Here is a 23729-nt window from a genome sequence, read left to right as displayed (position 1 = left end):
GGGGTGTTTCCCATCTCCCGTCCCTGTGATTCTCAATACAAGCCAATTAGTGTATACTCAAAAGTAACATTGTGCTCAATGAGGCTTCTCTCTCAGTTGTGCACATCGGAAGTAATCCCCCCCCCCGCCCATTATAGCGATCAAGTGCAGCAACAGTATAGAGGAAGAAACTACTTCGACCCTTTTATAGGGTTACAGAGATCTTGCGGGTTAAAATGGGGGCTGGTTTCATCTTTGTGTTTACTGCTGTCTTTCCCAGCACAAGCATATGTGTGTCTACTCAGACGTAACTACCATTGTGGTCAATGTGGCTTGCTCCTGAAATGCAGGTGCATCTGGACTTTCAGGGGAAAGGAGAAAGGGGGGGAGAGGGGGGAAGCTTCTCTTATTGGTTGAGCATCCCCTGCCAGTCAGGTGACATTCACTCCAAACCCCACACCCACCAGGAAGTATATTCCAGGAAGTGATTTTTACTGCTCCGGAGAACCTGCTTGTGGAGCCCTGCTCACAGCAAAGCCAATAATTCCTTTAAAAACCCCCGGTACTCCTCCATTAGCTTCTCCTTCCATTGTCATGGAAACGGAGCCATGATGTGCGATGGGGATGCTCCTGCACCGGACACTTGTACTGAGGGGAAATTAGCAATAGAACACGGAACAAGGCTTAGATCAGGAGTGGGAAACCACCAAGGCCAAAGGGGGTGGGGGTGTCAAAACACCAAAACTCCCCCCATCTCCAGCATTTTTTATTTTAAAAGTCTTACTGCCAGTAACTAAGACTCAGGAGAGGCATGGCAACTTTTAAGAATGGGGAAAAAAACTATGGAAGAGCTGGAAAACCACCAAATCATTAGCAGTCAGGAGAAGGGGTGTGACCAGAAAAAGGAGGCAGGGCTGTCTGGGGAACCTCAGAGGACCAGACTGAGTACCTAGGAGGGCTGGATTTGGCATGTGAGCTTGAAGTTTCCCGCTGCTGGCTTAGATGAAAAGATATTCTTAGATGAAAGCATGCATATTTTACTCCAGAATGTAGAGCTACTGTGTGATATCAGCTTCGATACAAAACAGAAATGTTGATTAGATAAGCAGCACTCAAATTGCACCAGCAGCTTAAGTGATTGATACAATGGGGACAAGAGAAAGAGGGAAGAGGAGTGCCAAACATATGCATGCACCAAATCAGGCTGTGGGAGGGCACTAGAAAGCTGAGCGACACCCATTAGGCCCAATTACAATGGGGCAACTTGATATAAATGTGACATGAGACCTGGGGCACTGCTAAGAGAGCCAGTGTGGTGTAGTGGCAAGAGTGTTGGACTGGGAGCCGGGAGATCCGGGTTCTAGGCCCCACTCGGCCATGGAAGCTCACTGGGTGACTTTGGGCCAGTCTCACACTCTCAGCCCAACCTACCTCACAGGGTTGTTGTTGTGAGGATAAAATGGAGAGGAGGAGGATAATGTAAGCCGCCTTGGGTTCCTTGCAAGAGGAAAAAAGGCGGGGTATAAATGCAACAAACAAACAAATAAATAATAGGAAAAGCAGGCCAAGAGAAAAGGGAAATATAAGGAATTAAAGCACAAATATTAGATCTCCTAGAGTGAGGGAGAAGCATGACCACACCCAACTTATGTCATACAGCTCATGGAGGGTGGAGGTGGAGTCATCCGTTACCCCACCTTATTTGGGTTCTGCACCACTATACTCAGATGATTCTTAAACAATGATGAGGTTGAGATCTTTGGACATTCCCTTGGGTGTATTTGGTAACTTCTGATACAGCATGAAGTAGGGGGAAAGAAACAGAATCCCTCCTGACAGCAGGCAGCCAAGAACAAGCATATGCCGCCACCAGTAAAATTCCGCTGTCATCACTATGGCTCTCACCAGGTCTGATAGCCTCAATAAAACTACTGGTTTTACTGCCAGGGATTTCATCACTGCTTTAAGGATTGCAAACTGCTTTCCAGCTAAGCAACAGCTACAAGGGAGTGATAATCCAGGCCAGAGTTTAGAGAGAACTGAGAGCAAAACTTCACAAAGAGAAAAAAGGCTGCCATGAACAGAATGCTGGGACTGGCAGGTCTGCAAGAAATACAGAAAAAAGGGCTGTGAGCCAAAGCATTTCTTAGAAGACTAGATAGATAGGCAAATTATAAATGTATTATTACTGTCAATATAGTAATAATACTATATCTGTATTATAGTATTATTGTATCTGTATCTGTATAATAAAAAGGGTGGGAAAAGCAGTACTGGGGTACAATCTTAAAAACAATAGAATGATCTCAGTACGAATCCAAGGCAAACCATTCAACATCACAGTAATTCAAGTCTATGCCCAACCACTGATGCCGAAGAAGCTGAGGTTGATTGGTTCTATGAAGACCTACAACACCTTCTAGAATTAACACCAAAAAAAGATGTCCTCTTCATCATAGGGGATTGGAATGCTAAAGTAGGAAGTCAAGAAATCACCGGGATAACAGGGAGGTGTACAAATGCCTTGGTGTACAAAATGCCTTGGTGTACAAAATGAAGCAGGACAAAAGCTAATAGAGTTTTGCCAAGAGAACACGCTGATCATAGCAAACACTCTTTTCCAACAGCACAAGAGACGACTCTACACATGGACATCACCAGATGGTCAATATCGAAATCAGATTGATTATGTCCTTTGCAGCCAAAGATGGAGAAGCTCTATACAGTCAGTAAAAACAAGACCTGGAGCTGACTGTGGCTCAGATCATGAGCTGCTTCTTGCAAAATTTTGGCTTAAATTGAAGAACGTAGGGAAAACCACTAAACCATTCAGGTATGACCTAAACCATATCCCTTATGAATATACAGTGGAGGTGAGGAATAGATTTCAGGGATTAGACCTGATAGACAGAGTGCCTGAGGAACTATGGACGGAGGTCCGTAACATTGTTCAGGAGGAAGCAACAAAATCCATCCCAAAGAAAAAGAAATGCAAGAAAGCCAAGTGGCTGTCTGATGAGGCTTTACAAGTAGCTGAGGAAAGAAGGGAAGCAAAAAGCAAGGGAGAAAGGGGAAGATATATGCAACTGAATGCAGAGTTCCAGAGAATAGCAAGGAGAGACAAGAAGGCCTTCTTCAATTAACAATGCAACGAAATCGAGGAAAACAACAGAATGGGAAAGACTAGAGATCTCTTCAAGAAAATTGGAGATCTCGAGGGAACGTTTTGTGCAAAGACTGGCATGATAAAGGACAAAGAAGGCAGGGACCTAACAGATGCAGAGGAGATTAAGAAGAGGTGGAAAGAATACACAGAAGAACTATACACGAAAGATCTGAATGTCCCTGATAGCCATGATAGTGCGGTCACTGAACTTGAGCCGGACATCCTCGAGAGTGAAGTCAAGTGGGCCTTAGGAAGCATTAGTAACAACAAAGCTAGCGGAGATGACAGTATTCCAGCTGAGCTATTTAAAATCCTAAAAGATGATGCTGTTAAAGTGCTGCATTCAATATGCCAACAAATTTGGAACACTCAACAATGGCCACAAGACTGGAAAAGGTCAGTTTACATTCCAATTCCAAAGAAGGGCAACGCCAAAGAGTGTTCAAACTACCGCACAATTGTGCTCATTTCACATGCCAGCAAGGTGATGCTCAAAATCCTACAAGCTAGGCTTCAGCAGTATGCGAACCGAGAACTACCGGAAGTACAAGCTGGGTTTCGAAGAGGCAGAGGAAGTAGAGATCAAATTGCCAACTTTCGCTGGATCATGGAGAAAGCAAGAGAATTCCAGAAAAACGTCTATTTCTGCTTCACTGACTACACTAAAGCCTTTGATTGTGTGGATCACAACAAACTGTGGCAAATTCTTAAAGTGATGGGAGTACCAGACCACCTTACCTGTCTCCTGAGAAATCTGTACGAGGGTCAAGAAGCAACAGTAAGAACCAGACATGGAACAACCAAGTGGTTCAAAATTGGGAAAGGAGTACAACAAGGCTGCATATTGTCACCCTGCTTATTTAACTTATATGCAGAGTACATCATGAGAAACGCCGGGTTGGATGAATCACAGGTCGGATTTAAGATTGCTGGGAGAATTATCAACAACCTCCGATATGCAGACGATACCACCCTAATGGCAGAAAGCGAAGAGGATCTAAAGAGCCTCTTGTTGAGGGTGAAAGAGGAGAGTGCAAAAGCTGGTTTGAAACTCAACATTAAAAAAACGAACATCATGGCATCTGGCCCCATCACTTCCTGGCATATAGAAGGGGAAGAAATGGAAGCAGTGACAGATTTTATTTTCTTGGGCTCCAAGATCACCGCAGACGGTGACTGTAGCCATGAAATTAAAAGACGCTTGCTCCTTGGGAGGAAAGCAATGGCAAACCTAGACAGCATAGTAAGAAGCAGAGACATCACCTTGCCGAAAAAGGTCCGTCTAATCAAAGCTATGGTTTTCCCAGTAGTAATGTATGGCTGTGAGAGCTGGACTATAAGGAAGGCTGAGCGCCGAAGAATTGATGCTTTTGAACTGTGGTGCTGGAGAAGACTCTTACGAGTCCCCTGGACTGCAAAGAGGTCAAATCAGTCAATCCTAAAGGAAATCAACCCTGAGTGCTCATTGGAAGGACAGATACTGAAGCTGAAGCTCAAATATTTTGGCCACCTAATGCGAAGAGAAAACTCTCTGGAAAAGACCCTGATGCTGGGAAAGACTGAAGGCAAAAGGAGAAGGGGATGGTAGAGGATGAGATGGCTAGATAGCATCACCGATGCAATGAATATGAACTTGAGCACGCTCCGGGAGAGAGCTCAGGACAGGAAGGCCTGGCGTGCTATGGTCCATGGGGTCACGAAGAGTCGGACACGACTGAACGACTGAACAACAACATTCCGTATAATACTCTGGTGTTATAGAGACAGTAATGTGAAGGGTCATCAGTAAATTCAGCATTCCAACCTGTTAAATGGATAGGGTGTGTGTGTGTGTGTTTGTTCTAACCTTTATAAAATCGGAATGGTTCATCCAACCTTTCTGAAAAATTTAGGTGCCAGAAAGAAGTATTGATTGTATATACTCTGAAAAGTGCTGGATGATTGGTGAACATTTGAAGGAGAAAGAGCAGCTTAAACAGAAAAAGGAAACACCCCCCAACTTCCCTCTGTCAAATGGCTTTGAAAAATACCACAGAGACCATTCCGTAGTCACACTTCCTGAAGAGAACAGAACATTTTAACCAGAAACAATGAAGGATTCATATTATTCTTGTATTGGAGTTAGTGGAAAACTTCTTTTTGAAGTTCCATGCCTGGCATCTTTAAAATAACTTCTTCTTCTAACCTGTAATGATAGTTCCTTTGACTATCATGTCATAACCATAAGCACAGGCATGGTCAGTAGTGCTGGGTGGGGGGGAATGCCATTTACCTCATTATCGGTGGCTGAGAAGGATAAATAGAAAATGATGCCTTTTGGTGGGTTGGTGGTGGTGGGGCTGAATGTGCTGAGAAAGGGTGGGGAGCCCCCTCTCCAATTCTGCTGGGATACTGGTGCATGACGGGGCGCTCCTCACACTCTTAATTTATTTGCAGATTCAACACTCCCAACAGCCCCCCAAACAGCCCATCAAAGAACACTTCAGAAATGCTGGGAGGACTCCTTGAGTTCTACTGAAGGGAGTAAGGTACGGTGTTACCATTGTGGTAGCTATAGTTAAGGTGGCCAGTAAAGCAGGCATTCTAACCATATAAGAGGTTCTAACCGTCATAGAAATGAATCTGTGTGACCAATCTCCCGAAAAGTTACACATGCCAGAAAGGAGCATTTGTTTTACACACCCGGGAAATTTCAGGAAGGATGGTGAAAGTCTGAGGGAGAAAGAGAAGTTTAAATCAAAAAGCAAAATCTTCTTCCTCTCTCAAAAGTGATGCATAGACTCTCAGACTAACCTGTGTCAGAAGATGGTTGTGAGGATAAAACGATGTGAGGGTAAAGGTGGCACAATCCCTTTTTGTTTTGACCTCCATAAATAGTTTGATGCCATTGGCAAACGTGGCCACTTCACTGCTCCTGGACTCTCAGCCTAAACTACCTCATAGGGCTTTTGTGAGGATAAAATGTTTTGAAGATAAAAATGGCACATGCCATAGAACCAAGCAGATTGACCAAAGTTTCTTAATTCCAGTACAACAATTATTCAAGCAATCTCTAAATAAGGACACAAATGGCAAAATGGTTCCTTCTCATGAGGCACTTCTTAAATGTTTTTATTTCCTTCTGATACTGGCTACGGAAAAGTTCAAATGAGTATCATCAAGTTGCAAGTCAGAGTGAAAATAACTTCTGCGGCTTATTTATTAATTTAAAAATGTGTTTGAACTGATAACCCTGGCTTTAACTTTATATTAGATGTTGACATGGTGTAAGGCGAGCTTTGGCTATTGGGCAGTATAGAAATGTAATAAATAAAAAAATAAGGTCCTGGCTGCCACTGGCTTGGTTGTCAACTGTATTTATTTATTTATTTAATTTCGTTTCTATACTGCCCAATAGCCGAAGTTCTCTGGGTGGTTTACAAAAATTGAATATCAATTTATACATTACACAAAGCCATGACATTCAATAAACAAAAACCCCTACAATTTACAAAAAAGAAAAAAAGGTTCAGGCTATACAGCTTACAACCAAGCACCAAAAGCTTTAACATCACATCCGCCCTAAGGAGGCAGGACGTAGAAATAAGAACGTAAGAAGAGCCATGCTGGATCAGACCAAGGGTCCATCTAGTCCAGCATTCTGTTCACACATTGGCCAGCCAGCTGTTGACCAGGAACCTGCAAGTAGGGCATGAGCGCAACAGCACCCTCCCACCCATGTTCCCCAGCCGCTGGTGTGCATAGTCTCACTGCCTCTAGTACTGGGGGAAGCACATAGCCATCCAGACCAGTAGCCATTGATGAAATTCTCATTCTCCCAAAGCAGACAAACCATGTGGACAGGACGGGGAATGTGATATGCAGGGGTGACTGTGGGGTTGTGAAAAACAACTTAATGAACAATTTAGGGCCACCTACTTCTCTTTTTTTTCTTTTAGAACAGATTTCCCCAACCTGGTGCCCTCCAAATGTTAGATAAAAAGTTCTTGCTTCTGGTTGAAAGAAAGGATGCCAGACAGGCAGCAGTGGATCCAACACTATTTTATTGAATGTTTTGCAAAACGGGTGCAGAGCAGTCAGCAGTCTGGACCCCGAGCTAAGCAAGCATAAGTCTTTTTATACCCCCCTTCCCTTTACAATTTTTTGTTAGCCACAACATGTCAACTGACTGAGCCGTTAGCTGACTCCTTAGAGCACGACTGTGTCAACATGTTTATTTCTGATTATGCTTATGTGACTGTCTCACCAGACTTCCCCTTTTTAACAGATGTACACTGCCACTGGACATGTGTCCGGTGGGCTCAATAATTATGACTCAAAGGTCTAGCAAAGAGCTGACAGCCAAAGAATAAGAGGACAGTCTTTTTCTAACAATTCCCTCCTTTAAGTCTTTACTCATGTCTTAAAGTTTTAAAACAGGGTTTCTCTATCAGCACAATAAAGCAAGAGCATTTGTTTTGACAGAGCAGTTTCAATTAACTGCTGGGATTTATAAACAAGAGGCGATTGTGGCTCTTGGATGGTTTCTTCGCCTGTGTCCCTGGCAGCTTCCGGTGGGGTGCCAGGGAGCAGAGGACCGTTGCCCATGTCCTCCTGTTCTTTCCAGGTGACAGAAGGAAGCAAGGGTCGCCTAAATGGCTTTATCCGGCTGCAATGTGTCCATTTGCTAGAACCCACAAGCTTTATACACGAGTGGCTGGTTGGTCCCACCAAATAAGGCCCCTCCCACCCTTCCTTTAAAGCTTTTTTATTCTACTTTTTCAGCAACACCTCGTCTTTTGTCTGGAAGAGATGGATAGGTGCATCTAACGGCAATCTCTGGAACGGAACGGAATAAGCTTGTAGCTGTGAAAGAACAGACTGTAGAGAAGTCAACTGATCTCTTAGCATCTGATTACCTATCTCCCACTTGACTTCCTCCCTCCTTCTGCAGTGTACCCGAGGCGGGAACCTAAACATTAGCTCAAAGGGGGACAGCTTTATGTCTTTTCTTGGCATTTTTCGAAGCTTTGTCAAAGCTATTGGCAGAGCCTCTACCTAAGTGAGTCTTACCCCTTGCTGGAGCTTGGTTAGAGTCTCCTTGAGACTCCGATTGGTTCTTTCAACCTGCCTACTCGCCTGGGGTCTCTAAGGGCAGTGTGAGTGCCACTCTACCCCCAGAGCTCGTGCCAACCCTTGTGTAACAGCTGAGGTGAAATGTGAGCCCTGGTTGGACTCTACAACCTCAGGCAGGGAGAACCGGGGCACCACCTCCTGTAACAACTTAGCAACTACAGTTTTTGCTTGACAGTTTCTGCATGGAAACGCCTCTACCCACCCTGTCATTTGACACACTATTACAAGCAAGTATCTGCAACCCCTACACGGTGGCATTTCAGCAAAATTAATCTGCACCCTCTGGAAGGGATAATATGCCCATGGTCGCCCTCCCTTTGGTGGAGGGGGTGCCCCGGGGGAATTAATTTTCTGGCAAACCTCACATGTTGCTGCTAATCGATGGGCGCGTACAGTTAGGCCAGGAGAGACGAACAGCCTCTTGCAATAGTCAATCATAGCTGATGCCCCAGGATGTCTAAGAGAGTGATGCACTTGTTCTAAGATAGCTCCCTGCAGGGTCTGCGGTAGGAGCAGTCTCCCATCTGTCATCTGGATCCATCCGTCGCCACGGGGACTTACTCTGTGTTCTTGCGCCATCTGTAACTCGGAAGGGGAGTATGTGGGGGCTCCTCTCTTCTGGGTAAGACAAGAAATGTCTCTTGGATTCTTTCTTTGGCTGCCCTCTTTGTGGCCTCATTTGCCCTTAAGCAACTCGGCCAGCCTCTTGCCATGACATCAAGGACCTTGGAGTAATATCCCACCAGCCTCCAGGAGGGGCCCTTTCGCTGGCAAAGTACTCTCGAGGCTACGCCTTTATTTTTATGCACATAGAGTCTAAATGGTCGACTGGGATTTGGTATGGCTAGGGCAGGTGGCGACACAAGGGCAGCTTTGAGACTTATTTGATAAATAAGACTTATTTATCTTTTTGCAGTGCCTCATACAGCGGTCGCGCCGTCTCCCCATCCATGTAGACAAGAGGGTGGGCAGCTGGCTGGGGTTGAGGCACATGGAGATCTACCCAGGAGGAGATTTTATATCTCACAGAGTTGCGTCAGGGCAGGGCCCCTAGAGGTCTTTATCACCAATGCTTTTAAAGGTGTAGTTGGCCCCAATGTCAGCAGAAGAGCTGGAACGGCTAATGGCATGCAGACTGATGGAGTCCAATTTGCTTGAGACTTTTGCAATAGACTCCCTGCTTGCATCAGGAGAATCCAAAAGAGGGGGAGCCTTTACTGCTTGCTGGCTGCCTGGCTGCTGCAGGGCTCTATTGACTCGCCTGCGGAACATCTTGCGGATGCTGCCTCTTGATTTTTTTTTTCTCATCATCAGTTCATCCACCATAGACTGCAGGCAGATGCTCAGCATTATGGCCTGCAGGCTGGTGATTGTGACCCACTGTAGGCAGTCTTTATTTATCAGGTACTTAAAGGCAAGTTCTAGCTTCACCTCTGACTTGCCAGCGGTAGGGCCTGATGTCTCGTTGTGCACGGGGACTGAGGAAGTGACCCGCCAGCAGCGCATTCGGGTCACCTTGAAACTTCCCTCCTTGATCTGGTCATTGGGCAGCTTGACCTGGAAGTTCAGCTTACTATTCTCAGCCCCCACAATGACGTGGCAGCCCTTTTCGGGGACGTCTGTGATGCAGGGGTCAAATTTGAGATAGCTGTAATACTTGAGGGTCTGTGCCAAGCGGATGAACTCCTTCTTGGAGACCTTATCTTGTAGGGACTTCAGCTGACGGTGTTGCCAACTTGGCACGAGAGGCCCTTCCAACCCCAGCCCAAACTAGGGGATTGACTCTGTTTTCTATTAAGCACCAGTCCTCGTCTGCCTCTGGGGTGGGCTCCTCTGCGACCTTTGAAAGGGCCATTTGATAGTTACTGCTCTGTTGCTTGGGGAGCTGTACTTCTATCCTTCCGTCAGAAGTGAAAGCAATCTCAATTTGGAGCTTAGTCAATAAGTCCCTTCTTAACAGTGCCACCGGACAGGAGGGGGTACAGACAAATGCATGTGCTAGGTGTGTTTTCCCAACCTTGGTGAGCAAGGGATGAGAAAGGGGCACTCGGGTTGCCCTTCCCTCGACCCCCATTATGGTGGTAGATCCCCCACTTCCCATTGGTGGTTGGCTAAGGGGGGAGGATGGACAGGGTGGCCCCTGTATCTACAAGGGCATCATAGGAGCAGCCCCCAACTTTAATTTTGACTATGGGGTCCCGTCTTGCCTCAGAGACGGCTCAGAGGGGGCTGGGCCCCGGTCTGTCTTAGTCTCTTTCTTGTTTATGCAAAATTCTTTCTGCCCCCCCCCACACCCTCCTCTCTCTCTTTTTGCTTCAAGGCTTCACAGTCACGCTTCCAGTGCCTAATTTTCTTACAGAAGGCACATTGGTCTTTTCTCAGGGAGGACCCCTTCCTCCCTCCTTTTCCTCTCTTCTTAGCTCCTCCTTTGTTGGGTCTGAGAACTGCAGCGAGGAGCTTCGCTTGCCTCTTGTCTTTCATAAACTTTCTGAGCTCTACTAAAACACTTAGGTCAGCCACTAATCTTCTCTCAACTTTCTGCAACTTCTTTCTGATGTCTTGGCAACTATTTCCCACAAACTGAGTCGTGAGAATCTTTAAATTATTTGGGTCCTTCAAGTCAATATCAGTATACTTGGCGAAGGCTTCCCTTAGCCTTTGGAGGAACACGGCAGGAGGTTCGTTTTTGTCTTGTTTTAAAGTCAGGACTTTTTGCAAATTGGGGGCCCCCCGTGCGGCTTGCTTCATGCCTGCTAAAACGAACCGAAAATACTCAGCATGTAGCTGTCTCTGTGCCGCCATGGCTACCCCCCATTCGGGCCGTCCTGTGGGCAGAGCTGCTGCTGTCTCATCCTCAGTTGCCTGGGGGTGTTCCTCTTTAAACCTGGCCCATGCCCCCGCAAGGATGGTTGGTTTCTTACTGACCATCACAGGAGGGGCCAGAGACATGCATTTGACAACCCACGGAGCGGGCTTGCCGCCAAGGGGTACGCAGGTCGCCCATGAATCGATATAGGGGAACTGGTCTCAACTTCCCCTCTGTGTTACTATTATACGCACAGCAGATATCAGGGTTGGGTCAAAAGACCCCTCGGGTGGCCATTTGGGTTCTACTACTGGCCATTCCCGGGCACAAAGAAGGACAAGGCGATCCTTTGTCATCTTAGTTCTATAATCTTGCTTAAAATGTGACCAGTTGCGCAAACAACACTCCAAGGGCATATGGGACAATCCTGTAGGCCTGGATTGGGACCTGCCCATGACGGTGGGGATTTCAATCAACAATTCTCGCGCTTCGCCCTCCTCTGACCCAGCCCGTCTCCAGGGTAGGGAAATGCAGATCGGGGCTCCTCACTCGCTTCGCCCGTAGGCGTCTCACACAATCACAAACACACCACCGTCCCGCGTTTATCCCCTAATGTAAGCTGTTTCACTTACCCCCAAAGCCTCTTCTGTCCCGCCCGCAGCTGCGTCCAGCTGCTTTATTGATCCACTGCTGGTGCCTAAAAGGAGTGATCACGTCTCCCTCTTCCTCTGGCGTTGGTCCCCAAGTGCTTTTGCTGCCGCCGTCGTGAGGAGAAGGCAGTGTAAACAACCGCCTGTGGCCACTTCTCCTCCGCGGCCCCTCGGTTCAGCGCAAAGGGGACGCGCCCCGAAGCAGGATCCGAGTCACGGCACCAAATTGTTAGATAAAAAGTTCTTGCTTCTGGTTGAAAGAAAGGATGCCAGACAGGCAGCAGTGGATCCAACACTATTTTATGAACGTTTTGCAAAACGGGTGCAGAGCAGTCAGCAGTCTGGACCCCGAGCTAAGCAAGCATAAGTCTTTTTATACCCCCCTTCCCTTTACAATTTTTTGTTAGCCACAACATGTCAACTGATTGAGCCGTTAGCTGACTCCTTAGAGCACGACTGTGTCAACATGTTTATTTCTGATTATGCTTATGTGACTGTCTCACCAGACTTCCCCTTTTTAACAGATGTACACTGCCACTGGACATGTGTCCGGTGGGCTCATAATTATGACTAATAGCTCAGAGGTCTAGCAAAGAGCTGACAGCCAAAGAATAAGAGGACAGTCTTTTTCTAACACAAATGTGTTGGATTGCAACTCCCATCATTGCCTGCCAGCACAGCCATCGGCATCCTCTTTCCAGAATCAGGAGAGAACATATGTGCTCCACCAAGGAAGTCCAAAACTGGTGCAGTACTTTAAATAAACCTAATGAGGAAATGACTAATTTTAACTTGCCTTGTATTTTACGTGTATTTTCTTGCCCGCCTCACCAAAAACAGGGGGATTTATACGTCTTTGCAAAGACTGCTTTAGAACACCAGTCTGATGCTCCATCTCATAAGGACTGGGGCAGGGTAGTATTTGAAGACAGGAAAACAGGATGTGCCTTTATTTGTCAACCCCTGATCACACAAACTAGGCCTGTCTCTCTCTAACTCTGCTCACAGGTCTCTTTCTGTCCATAGCTCCACTCTCACACACAGAGGTCTTTTGGTTTCCAGAACTGACTTTATGTTACAATAATTATTTTGGGGGAGGGGATGGTGTCAGTAGCAGAAAACCCTGGATATTCCTGGCATCTTTAGGAATTAAATAATGGTGGCTCAGCCAAGCTCACTTTTTGTGTGAACTTATTGTTCCTTGTTGAAAATCCCCTCATCCCACCTCTTTGGTGGGTGGAGTGTATCAGGGTGTTGGCTGTAGCTTTCAGAAAAACATATGTGCTTTCTCTTTCACTTCAGTCTATTTCTTGTGTTTAAAAACAGAAACCACAGCAGACAGCTTCTTAGAGAGGGAAGAAAAGATACCTTCTAAAACAACTATCTAGCCTACTATTATACAGATTCTACTGTTTCTTCAGCTTCTCAAAAGCAATCCTTCTTTGGCCTTAAAAGGTAAGCCAGTCTCTCTTCAGCTCATTTTTCTCCACGTGCTTCTTTGACACTGCAACCTTTCTCAAAAGAGCCATGATCAGATATTATTTATTTAAATACATACATATCTGGAGTTTTACTAGGGGTGTGCACTGACCATAAGATTCCATTTGGACCACAATAGCTGGGACTGCTGAAACACATCCTGAATTTTGACAGGATAAATTCTGCCAGAAGCAGTAGTTCTATTGCAATAGAAATAATGTAATAGGGAAATTGCTGTGATATGTACAGTTTTAGAATGTAGATAAATGCTTTGCCATGAGCATTGTGCAAACTGGGCAGGAGAGCATGCACTTGGCCACCTTCAAATGAGAAGATGTAGTTTCCAGTTGCACCTTCCAGTTCCACATGTCCTGCCCAATGAAGGCCGCAACTTTATTTATTTACAGGAATTGTTAAATTAACAATTACGGGGGTGGGGGAGAGGGACATAATATTCTTGTTTGCCCGAGGAGCTGGAGTCTGTGCTGCTTCGGGCTCCTCATGTGGTCAGCTCAAGCCTGAACCTTCAATCATGGTGAAACCTTATGTTTGCTGCTACATGTGGGCTAAGTGTGGTTTCCTACTCCATCAGTTGCCCAAAATCTGCTGGAGGCTGCCATTCTACCCTATGCCTGTAATTACAGGCACCCCTTCCTTCATCTCCTATGGGCTTTCATCCCCATCCCCCTTTTCTCCTTTCTACCTGACAAAGTTGTGACAGCTAGGTGATGCCCAAGGAAGGAAAAAAGAGTTGCCCAGCCTTGTGTCAGGAGTGCCCTAGCTGCTTCTTACAGTCCCCTCCAATAGCCAACTCAAGACACAGATGAAAAGGATTCTTTCCAAGGCTTTATTCCATTTACAACTTAATGACTCTTTCAGATGCTAATCACCAGCTGCACTGGGGTAGTTAGCAGAGTAGCCTAAGCTCCAGGTAAGGCAGTTGGTCCCTGTTTGAAGGAGGAGGGCGGGAAGACTCTGAACTTATGGGCTATGGAGAGATCCTCCCTCTTACCTTTGTGTCCTCGGGACGTGACCGTTGTTTTAGCGCCAAGCGATCGAAGTGCCTCCTCTTTGCGTCCTCCATCTGGCGCCGCTCCCTGCGTCTGCGCCGAGCATCCAGCAAGACCCCATCCCCTGCTCTCTTGCTGCCAGGGTCACTATCTATCCCAGGAATGCAGGCAGGAGGAATCTCTCCCTGCCGCTGTGCCTGTGAGAGATGAGCAAGCTCCTCTCCCACAGGTTGTTGCTCTTCCCCAGAATCAGAACTGCTCTGGGGCTCTATGGGCTCAGTTTCCACCCTGACACCTTGGTCAGTCTGGAGGACTTGAAAAAAAAATCCTTCCTCAATTCCTGTTGGGTGACAAGCTTCTGCCTAGGCATGGATGGGGAACTTCTATCCCATGGGCCAAATTTGGCCTTCCCAGTCTCCCCATGCAGCCCATGAAGGCCCTGCCCCTCACTGAAACCATGCCTCTGCAGAGAAGGGGTGGATAGTGGCTCCCAACTGAGCTGCAGTCTCATTGAGGATGCAGCTCAGTTTACTTCATTCAATTGGGGAAGACAATGGAGGAGCAAAGCCAGCTCCCAACTCAGCCGATGTGTTGAGGAGCCTCTCCTTGAGGAAGCAGCTGAGAGGGTTTAACCTGCCATTTGAGTTGGGAGGCAAAAGCCTTCTGTACAGGTGTGTGCACCAGAGAAGCCTCCTAAGCACTGGGGTTGCTTCAAAAGGTGGCCCAACTGGCCACAGAGGACTCAAGGAGGTAAAAGCTCTCCAGCTCCCCTCCCACAAGTCTGGAGGTTCAGGTGGAATGCCTCTGCAGAACTCAGATGACCTCCTTGTCATGACTGTTATGCAATCTGAGCAGAAAAAAGCAGTTGGCCATAAGCACAGGGATCTTGCGAATGTACAGTATTTACCTGGGGACATACATAGCAAAAGAAGAAGAATGCAAAGTAGACGAAGTGGGGACATTACACGATTTGGAATGCATGTGTGGCAACAGGGAAACAAAGCCCTGCGAACATCTATCTATCTATCTATCTATCTATCTATCTATCTATCTATCAATCATCTTCATCTTGTCTTCATCATAATATGAAAATGCATCTCATATGGGCCTAGTTTTCCATTGGTGCAGGCATGCCTTAAGTAATTTAGTTTTCTCACATATGTAAATTCATATTGTCATAGGAAATTTTCATGTAAACATTATGTTGTAAGAGTTAACCATCACAGTATTTCTTTTCTTCTTTAGCTCAACGAAATCATCATGGGTGGTAAAAGCTCAAAACAAACATTACAAAACAGACATGAAAAGGTGAAGGCTGATATGGAACAGGGACATGTCCCAGAAACAAAAGCTCAGTTTTTTCACCCATCAGAAAAAGAAGTTTACATTGCAATCACAGGGGAATCTGGTGCTGGTAAATCATCCCTTGTCAATGCCCTGCGGGGTATGACTACAGATGAGGGCGTAGGTGCAGCTGTGACTGGTGTGACAGAATGTACAATGGAACCAATGGCATATGTGCACCCCATACATCAAGAGGTATCACTCTGGGATCTTCCAGGCATAGGAACACCTCAGCTTAAAGCAGAAAAATACATAAAAGAAATGGATTTTAACAAATACCATTTCTTCATCATTGTTGCTGCAGAACGCTTCACTGAGCATGATGCCAAGCTGGCCCATGAAATTCAGCGAATGAATAAGAAGTTTTTCTATGTGCGTACAAAAATGGATTTGGATATGGATTCTGAAAAACAGAAACCAAACTTCAGTGAGGACAAAGTTCTGGAGAAGGTGAGGAAAGACTGTTGTGAAAATTTGATCAAGACAGGAGAGTCTTCCCCAAGGATTTTTCTAATATCAAGGCAGGATTTGAAGAAGTATGATTTTCCACTTCTAGAAAAGGCCCTATGGGATGAATGTGACGATCTCAGGAGACATGCCTCGACACTGCCTCTGGAGCCAGAAAGGAAGAGATGTGATAGGTATGTTGGATTTAACTAAGGATTTAACGTTAATTATGGAGCTGCAACTTAAGATAAAAAGAATGTTATTGTTGTTTTATATAATTTAACCTGTTTTTTTTAACTCCTGTTGTGGGTTCCTATGGCCTCTTATGTGAGGAGGCGGAGACCATGTGCTGCCCCCCCACTTAATGAACAATTTAGGGCCACCTACTTCTATTTTTTTTCTTTTAGAACAGATTTCCCCAACCTGGTGCCCTCCAAATGTGTTGGATTGCAACGTTCCTCTTTTAGGTAACCTTAACCCAGTTCCTAGCCTCAAGCAGCAGCCTTCCCCTTTTGGTCGTTATCCCCATATACACAGCTTAACAGTATGGCAAGAAGCGCCCAGTGGGGTCACCAACCCATGAGCTAAGTCTTGTGCTGAGTAAGTCCGACAGGCCATGAGATGGGGTAACCATGCCATTCCCCCTCAAGCTTCGGTGGAGGTCAACCTTCGTACCCGAAGGATTCTTCAGAGTGCTCACCACTGCAGTGGCTTTTCCTGCCTACCTCGCATGGGGCCAAAGAGAAGGAAGGGCCAGCTTAGCACCATGCCACCCCCACTTCCACCTACCAAGTATTAAGTCATGCTGGCCCTGTTGCAAATCAGCAAAGAAGATGGCATACCTGTGCAGGGAGAGGTGCACAACTATCACAAACTAAGGCACTGAGTGTGCCATGTTTGAGAGGGGAATTGATTTCCATCCCATTGTTGGATGCCTGCCAGTGCCATCGTTAGGGTGAGGTTCATATTCCTCCTGGCTGTGTTAATTGGGTCCCTTCCATGCCCTCTGCACCAGCATCTGGCCAGAGTATGACAGTACCTGGAAATCAGGCCTCACTAGCTGCAGGTCATTTGTAGATTCAGTAACAAACCCCTCCTTTTCCATATACCATCCTCTCCAAGATGCAGCACAAGGACATTGAGAGGTGGGCCCTTCTTTAGGCAATGGAAAAGGAAAAACTGTGTCTGGTATCAAATTCATAGAATCATAGAACAGTAGGGTTGAAAGGGGCCTACAAGGCCATCGAGTCCAACCCCCTGCTCAATGCAGGAATCCAAGTCAGAGCATCCCTGACAGATGGCTATCCGGCCTCATCTTGAATGCCCCCAGTGTGGGAGAGCCCACTACCTCCCTAGGTCATTGGTTCCATTGTCATATTGTTAGATAAAAAGGACGCCATAAGTAGCTAGTGACTCAGATACGTAGGCATGCCACGTGACCAATGAGTCAGCTTAAGCCGAGAGTATGCGTAGAGAGCTGATGGAAAAGTACTGAGCCGTTATGGGTGGGTATAAAAAGGTTGGGTGCGCCACGCCCTGGGTCCACACTGCTCTGTACCCGTTTTGCAAAATGATCAATAAAACTTTGTTGGCTCCACTGTCGCTTGCCTGGCCTCCCATTTGACCAGAAGCAAGAACTTTTTCTAACAATATTGCTCTAACAGTCAGGAAGTTTTTCCTGATGTTCAGCCAGAATCTGGCTTCCTGAGCATTCATTGCCTCCTGAGCTACTCAACCTGGCTTTCAAACGAGGCCAAGCTAGGATCCAGCAGGGGAGCTACATCCCTGCTTGTGATCCCGGGAGATGATGCTAAGGCTGCATGCCAGCACCTGCTTAGGAGGCTCCCACCAAAGCAGAAATAGTGTAAGGATTTTCCAAGAGTTTCCATTGTACTCAGCATTTCCAGAATGGGAAGCAAGCCACCACTTCATCTTCAATCTGCACGCAGCTCCCTGATGCCATTTTGCCCTTAAATGTTTGAAAAGCTGTGGCACTGCACACTATCATGCTCTGCATGTCTTGAACCAGGGATGAACATGGAACAATCCATCAGTAGAGGGAAATGAGTTACCCTTGAAATATACTAACATCTGTGAGCTTCCAAGCCAGTTTTTCAACTTTACCAATACCCGTTGGAAAGTGACAGACAGGCCAAACTCTCAGTTCAGATTGGTCAAGGAATCAAAGGGAGATATCCTCCAACAAACCTGGCCTTTTCAAAAGAAGTGCTCTGCAATGGGAAAATTGTCAACACTCAACACTCATACTTTGCTCCAGGATTCAGACTCCTATCCTGTATCCATTTCCTTTACTGACATGGGATGAATGTCTGTCCATAAGAAGGTGTGAGCATGTTTGCATATAAGCTAGTTAGCCTCGTACAGCTGGCTTGTAATAATATCCAACTCAGCCTCTACTGGGAATTTAGCTTTGTTGTGCCCTTTGAATTACTTTTCTACCAAACCCTCTAATGTCTTGCAATCTCTCTGCGTGCAACCAATAAAAATAAAATATTGTCCTATATTTGAGTTTTCCAATTCCCCCAAACCCAATGCCCAGCAGCGTAATGAAATTAAGGGAAAGGCTGCATGGATCCCACAGCATTTTTGTTCCAACAATATGCATCTGCACTCCAGACCTTCTCCTTGGAGATGCTTAGGACAAAACTAGATATAACATTATTCACACAGCAATTGCATGGATTACATTTTTAAAAGAAAATAGCAGGTGTGTGTGTGTGTGTTAGAGAGAGAGAGAGAGAGAGAGAGAGAGAGAGAGAGAGAGAGAGAATCCAGACTGTGGTGCATTCCAAATCATTCTTCTGTCCTGTGTCCATTTACTTTTTAAAAATGCAGTTAGCTGCTGCATGAATAATGTCATGTCTACATTGAACTTAACATTGCCTTAAACTTGGCTTGTGAAGGCTGGTGGCAGGGTAAGAAACTGGAGTTTATGGGTGGGAATGTCATGTGAATGTTCCTAGCAAGAAAGGAGAACCTCAGACCCCTCCGGTGAATACCTCCTTAGTTCACTCATTACATATAGTGGAGTCATGCTTTTCTTAGTGGTAAGCATGTTCTACACCCCACATGATTAAATACAAAATTCAAACTGTTAAAGGAAAAGGTCATTTGGACATTAAGGGCACAATCCTATGGGGATAGTCGGCAGCTTCCGAACTCGGAGGTGACTGCCTATCCAATGCAGGGTGGGCGAAGCGCAGAGGGGATCTCCTCCTCCACGCTATGGCTGCCCTGCATTTGCAGCTGTCTAACCAGGGCACTTCTGAGTGCAGGGGTGGGGGGGGGGCGAGGCCGGATGGTGCATAAGAAACATCATAACGGCACTTCTACAGTCCTTGCCCCACCCCCAGGAACGCCCCCTTTTCGGCTGCTCTGTGCTGCTCTTGTGAGTGTGGAGCCAGGGACAAACCACGCGGTGTTCTGCAATGGGAAAATTGTCCCATTGTGGGGGAAGGGAGTCGGTTTTCTGGGAACCGACTTCGGCGCACTGGCCACAAGCTCATTTCCCAGAAAATGAAAAATCCTATGGCCATCTAGATGCTGTCTAGCAGCCATAGGATTGTGCCCCAAATAATACAAGTTAACAATAACAATATTTCCGTTCTTTTTTAGATCAAGTAAACCTTCAGCAAGAGCTATCCTGGGTGGTGCCATCTCCAAAGCAATCTTAAAGTTTGACCTTGAAAAGCTGAAGGCTGCTTTGGAACAAGGAGATATCTCAGACATTATAGCTCAAAATCATGAAGAGTTGCTTTTACTGGAAAACACCACACTTGACATTGCCATCACTGGGCGGTCAGGTGCTGGTAAATCATCCCTTGTCAATGCACTGAGGGATGTGACTGATTATGAAGAGAGCTCAGCTGAGACCGGGCCGACACAAACGACAATGGATGTGAAGCGTTATCTGCATCCCTTATTCCCCAAAGTCACACTATGGGATCTGCCAGGAATTGGAACACCTGAGTTTAAAGCAAATGAATACCTAAAGAAGGTAGACTGTAAGAAGTATGATTTTTTCCTCATTGTTGCGTCAGGGCGTTTCACAGAGCATGACACCAAGCTGGCCTGTGAAATTCAGAAAATGGGCAAGAGATTTTACTATGTGCGCACCAAAGTGGATATCAGTATTGATTCTGAAAGAAGGAAACAGAACTTCAGTGAAGACCAAACCCTTGAGAAAATAAGGAATTATTGCTACGATAATCTGAAGAATGTAGGGGAGTCCTCCCCAAAGGTTTTTCTCATTTCAAGGCGGGATTTGAACCTGTATGATTTCCCTCTCCTGCTTGACACTTTGGAGGAGGACATGGATGACCTCAAGAGACATGCTTTAATAATGGCTATGCCAACTTTCTCAAGAGAAATGATGAAAAAGAAAAAGGCTGCAATGGAGGACCTGATATGGAAGTTAGCACTTGTGTCGTGCTTTTTCGGGGCTGTTCCTGTCCCAGGCCTCTCTTTTATTTGTGACATTGCCATCTTGGTGGGAGCTCTTAAACATTTCTGCAAGGTCTTTGGCTTAGATGAAGCTTCCCTCCGTTCGCTGGCAAACCGGGTTGGCAAACCTATCCACGAGCTAAGGTCAGCTATCAAAAACACTCCAGGAGTCAGCGAAATCACGAATGAACTGGTAGTTGGTCTCTTGTCAAAGTCATTGCTTTGTGCATCACTGATGATGATAGAACTGATTTGTGATTTTGTACCCGTGTTGGGCTCTGTAGTTGGTGGAGCTAGTTCTTTTGCAACCACATTCTTCATGCTGAGAAGCTTTCTGCAAAATGTTGTGGTAGATGCTGCAAATGTTCAGACAAAAGCTGCCAAGAATAACTAAAGATCGAAATGTACGAAACATTCACAGGACCAAAAGTGAAACGTGGGAAAGGAAGGAAATCAGATTGGAATTTCTGATTAGAAGCTTTCTCCTCATTTTAACTAATGCTCAGATTGAAAAATAAAACTTAACAACACAGTGGCAAATAAAGAATATTGCTATAAAGATGTGTCTATGTGGAGTGTTGTTTCAGGAGTTCTGATTCAATGTACCTGACAATGAGAAGCCACATGGGGAATGATTAATCGGGGACTAGCAAGATCAGCACAGATGGTACATTTCAGAAGGGCAAGCATTATTCAAAAACTCTATGCAAGCTGAGCACATGGTATCATTCTTGTGGTACTTTTTTACCCACCGTTAACAAACAATGATAAACTTGCAAACTGAACAGGCCCAAAGCATTTACATTTGAGGCAGACTATACAGGTGCTTTCAAGCTCTGTTTTGGGGAACCCATCAGGACATGATATATGGTTTCTTAGTGAGAGGATCAATACTGGTGGACTGAAAGTCAATATACTCATTGCTGTTGTTCTTTCACTGCACAGCTATAGTGGTGAATAGCTACGGGAAACATCGGTTGTGATTTAGTTAATGTGCAGTTATAGTGAGGTCCCATAGGTCTGACCCTATGTGAACTGAGAATGTGCCCTAGAACATTTTCCCACTCCCAGGATACTTTGCATCGCAAATGGGTTCCATGACAGATGTGCAGATGTTCCTTGGCAGACAAGTTGTTTCCCTTACGGTAGAATATTTATATTTATATTTATATTTATGCCAACAAATTGCTTTGAGCAGGGGGTTGGACTCGATGGTCTTGTAGGCCCCTTCCAACCATACTATTCTATGATTCTACTACTTTGCAAGTCTGTTTCTTTGGAACATGCATGGCTATGCCTGATAGGACAGTAAATCTGTCACATGGAAGTAAAGTTGTCTTTTTAATTAATGGCAGGTGCATTTGGGCGGTGGGGAGCATTTTAACCAGGACTACAGGTTTTAATAGTTTTTGTGCCCCAGACATAATCTCAACAAAACTTGACTAGACAGGTCTCACTAGTTGTGAATACAAGAATCTGCCCTTCCCAAACTTGGGTCCCCACACATTGTTTGAATAAAACCCCCATCATCCCCAGCCAGGCATGTGTGAACCCCAGCTCTAAGCAGATGAAACCCAATGAAATGGTTATTTGCAGGCATGTGTGAAGCCCAGTTCTACAATAGTTCACCCCCATTAAGGGGAAACATGGCCGGTGTGTGTGAACCCCAGCTCTAGGCTCATGCTGATGCATCCTCATGAAAGGGAGACTTGCCAGGCATGTGTGAACCCCAGGCCAAAGCTGATGCATCGCGAAGATGGGCATACTTGCCAGGATCTGTGAACCCCAGCTGTAAGCTAATGCACCTCATGAAGGGGAAACGTACCACACATGTGTAAACCCCAGCTCTAAGAAGATGCAACCCCATGAAATAGTTATTTGCCAGGCATGTGTGAACCCCAGCTTTAAGCTGAGCCATCCCCAGGAATGGGAGAATTGGGTGGCACGTGTGAACCCCAGGTCTCAGCTGATGCATCGCCATTAAGGGGGGACTTGCCAGGAACATTTGAATCCCAACTCTAAGCTGATGCACCTGATCAAGTGGGGACTTGCCCTGCATGTGTGAACCCCAGCTCTAAGCAGATGCACACTATGAAGGGGAGACCTACCAGACATGTATGAACCCTAGCTTGCAGCTCATGCATCCCCATGAAGTGGAGGCTTGCAAGGCATGTGTGAACCCTGGCTCTAAGGTGATGCACCCCATAAGGGGGTGATGTTTCAAATATGTGTGAACCCCAGCTCTAAGCTGATGCATCTACATGAAGGGGAGATTTGCTGGGAATGTGTGAACCCTAACTCTACGCTGATTCATCAAAAGAAGTATAGACTTGCCTGGCATATGTGAATTGCAGCTCTAAGCTGAGGCATTCCCATGAAGGTGTTATTTGCCATGCACGTGTGAACCCAAACTCTAAGCTGATGCCTCCCCATGAAGGGGAGACTTGACAGGCATGTATCAACCCCAGCTGTAAGCTGGTGCACCGCATAAACAGGAGATATGCCCGTCATGTGTAAACTCCAGTTCTAAGCAAACTGAACCCCATCAAATGGTTATTTTCCCGGCATGTGTGAACCCCAGCTCTAAGCTGGTGCATCCCCAGGACTGGGAGACTTGAGTGGCACATGTGAACCCCGGGTCTAAGCTGATACATCCCCATGAAGGAGAGAAATGTCAAGCATGTGTAAACCCCAGCTCTAAGAAGATGCAACTACATTAAATGGTTATTTGCCAGGCATGTGTGAACCCCAGCTCTAAGAAGATGCAACTACATTAAATGGTTATTTGCCAGGCATGTGTGAACCTCAGCTCTAAGAAGATGCAACTACATTAAATGTTTTTTTGCCAGGCATGTGTGAACCCCAGCTCTATGATGGTTCATCCCTACGAAGAGGAAACATGGCTGGCATGTGCGAACACCAGGTCTAAGCTGATGCATCCTGATGAAGGGGAAACATGCTAGGCATGTGTGAAACCCAGACCTGCTACGCCGGCCACCATTTGCGTGGCTGCCAAGCCGTGATAGGCTACGTAAGTATTTATGTAGCCCATCACGGCAAAAGGCAGACACGCAAATGGCGGCCTCTACGCTGGCCACCATTTGTGGCCGCAGCAACCCGGCAGTGGCCGGGAGACCAGCTGGAGCTGCCGCCGCATCCGCCGCCACTGCATCCACCAGGTAAGCTCTGTTCTGGGGGGATTCCATGGGGTGGCGGAGGCCATTCCGCCATGGATTCTGGGGGACTCACTGGAGTCCATGGCGGAATTC

The 23729-nt window shown here is 46.1% G+C and overlaps 2 protein-coding genes across 3 annotated transcripts; one reads left to right on the top strand and one right to left on the bottom strand.

Annotated features, from left to right (window-relative positions):
* Positions 1-9310: 9310 nt before the first annotated feature.
* On the bottom strand, positions 9311-11264 carry LOC146337772 (sorting nexin-17-like). Its single transcript, XM_084816312.1, has 3 exons — positions 11182-11264; positions 9522-9995; positions 9311-9437 (listed from the first exon to the last, which is right to left on the bottom strand). Exons 1-3 carry the CDS (start codon positions 11262-11264, stop codon positions 9311-9313), a joined length of 684 nt encoding a protein of 227 aa, XP_084672438.1.
* Positions 11265-13064: 1800 nt separating this feature from the next.
* Positions 13065-21019, top strand: LOC146337771 (interferon-inducible GTPase 5-like). Of its 2 annotated transcripts, none has more exons than XM_084815222.1 (3): positions 13065-13171; positions 15854-16190; positions 19633-21019. In XM_084815222.1, the coding sequence occupies exons 2-3, from the start codon at positions 15901-15903 to the stop codon at positions 20852-20854; spliced, it is 1512 nt and encodes a 503-aa protein (XP_084671348.1). In that variant the 5' UTR covers positions 13065-13171; positions 15854-15900; the 3' UTR covers positions 20855-21019. The 2 variants fall into 2 exon arrangements, with proteins under 2 accessions (XP_084671348.1, XP_084671347.1); XM_084815221.1 differs by having other exon boundaries at positions 15451-16190.
* The last annotated feature ends 2710 nt before the right edge of the window (positions 21020-23729 follow it).

This window comes from Heloderma suspectum, chromosome 10, assembly GCF_057233095.1.
Source record: "Heloderma suspectum isolate Gila_16-S chromosome 10, 16-S_ref, whole genome shotgun sequence".
NCBI classification, from domain to species: Eukaryota; Metazoa; Chordata; class Lepidosauria; order Squamata; family Helodermatidae; genus Heloderma; species Heloderma suspectum.
Note: the sequence above shows the minus strand (reverse complement) of the source record. Positions and strands in the feature narration are given on the sequence as shown.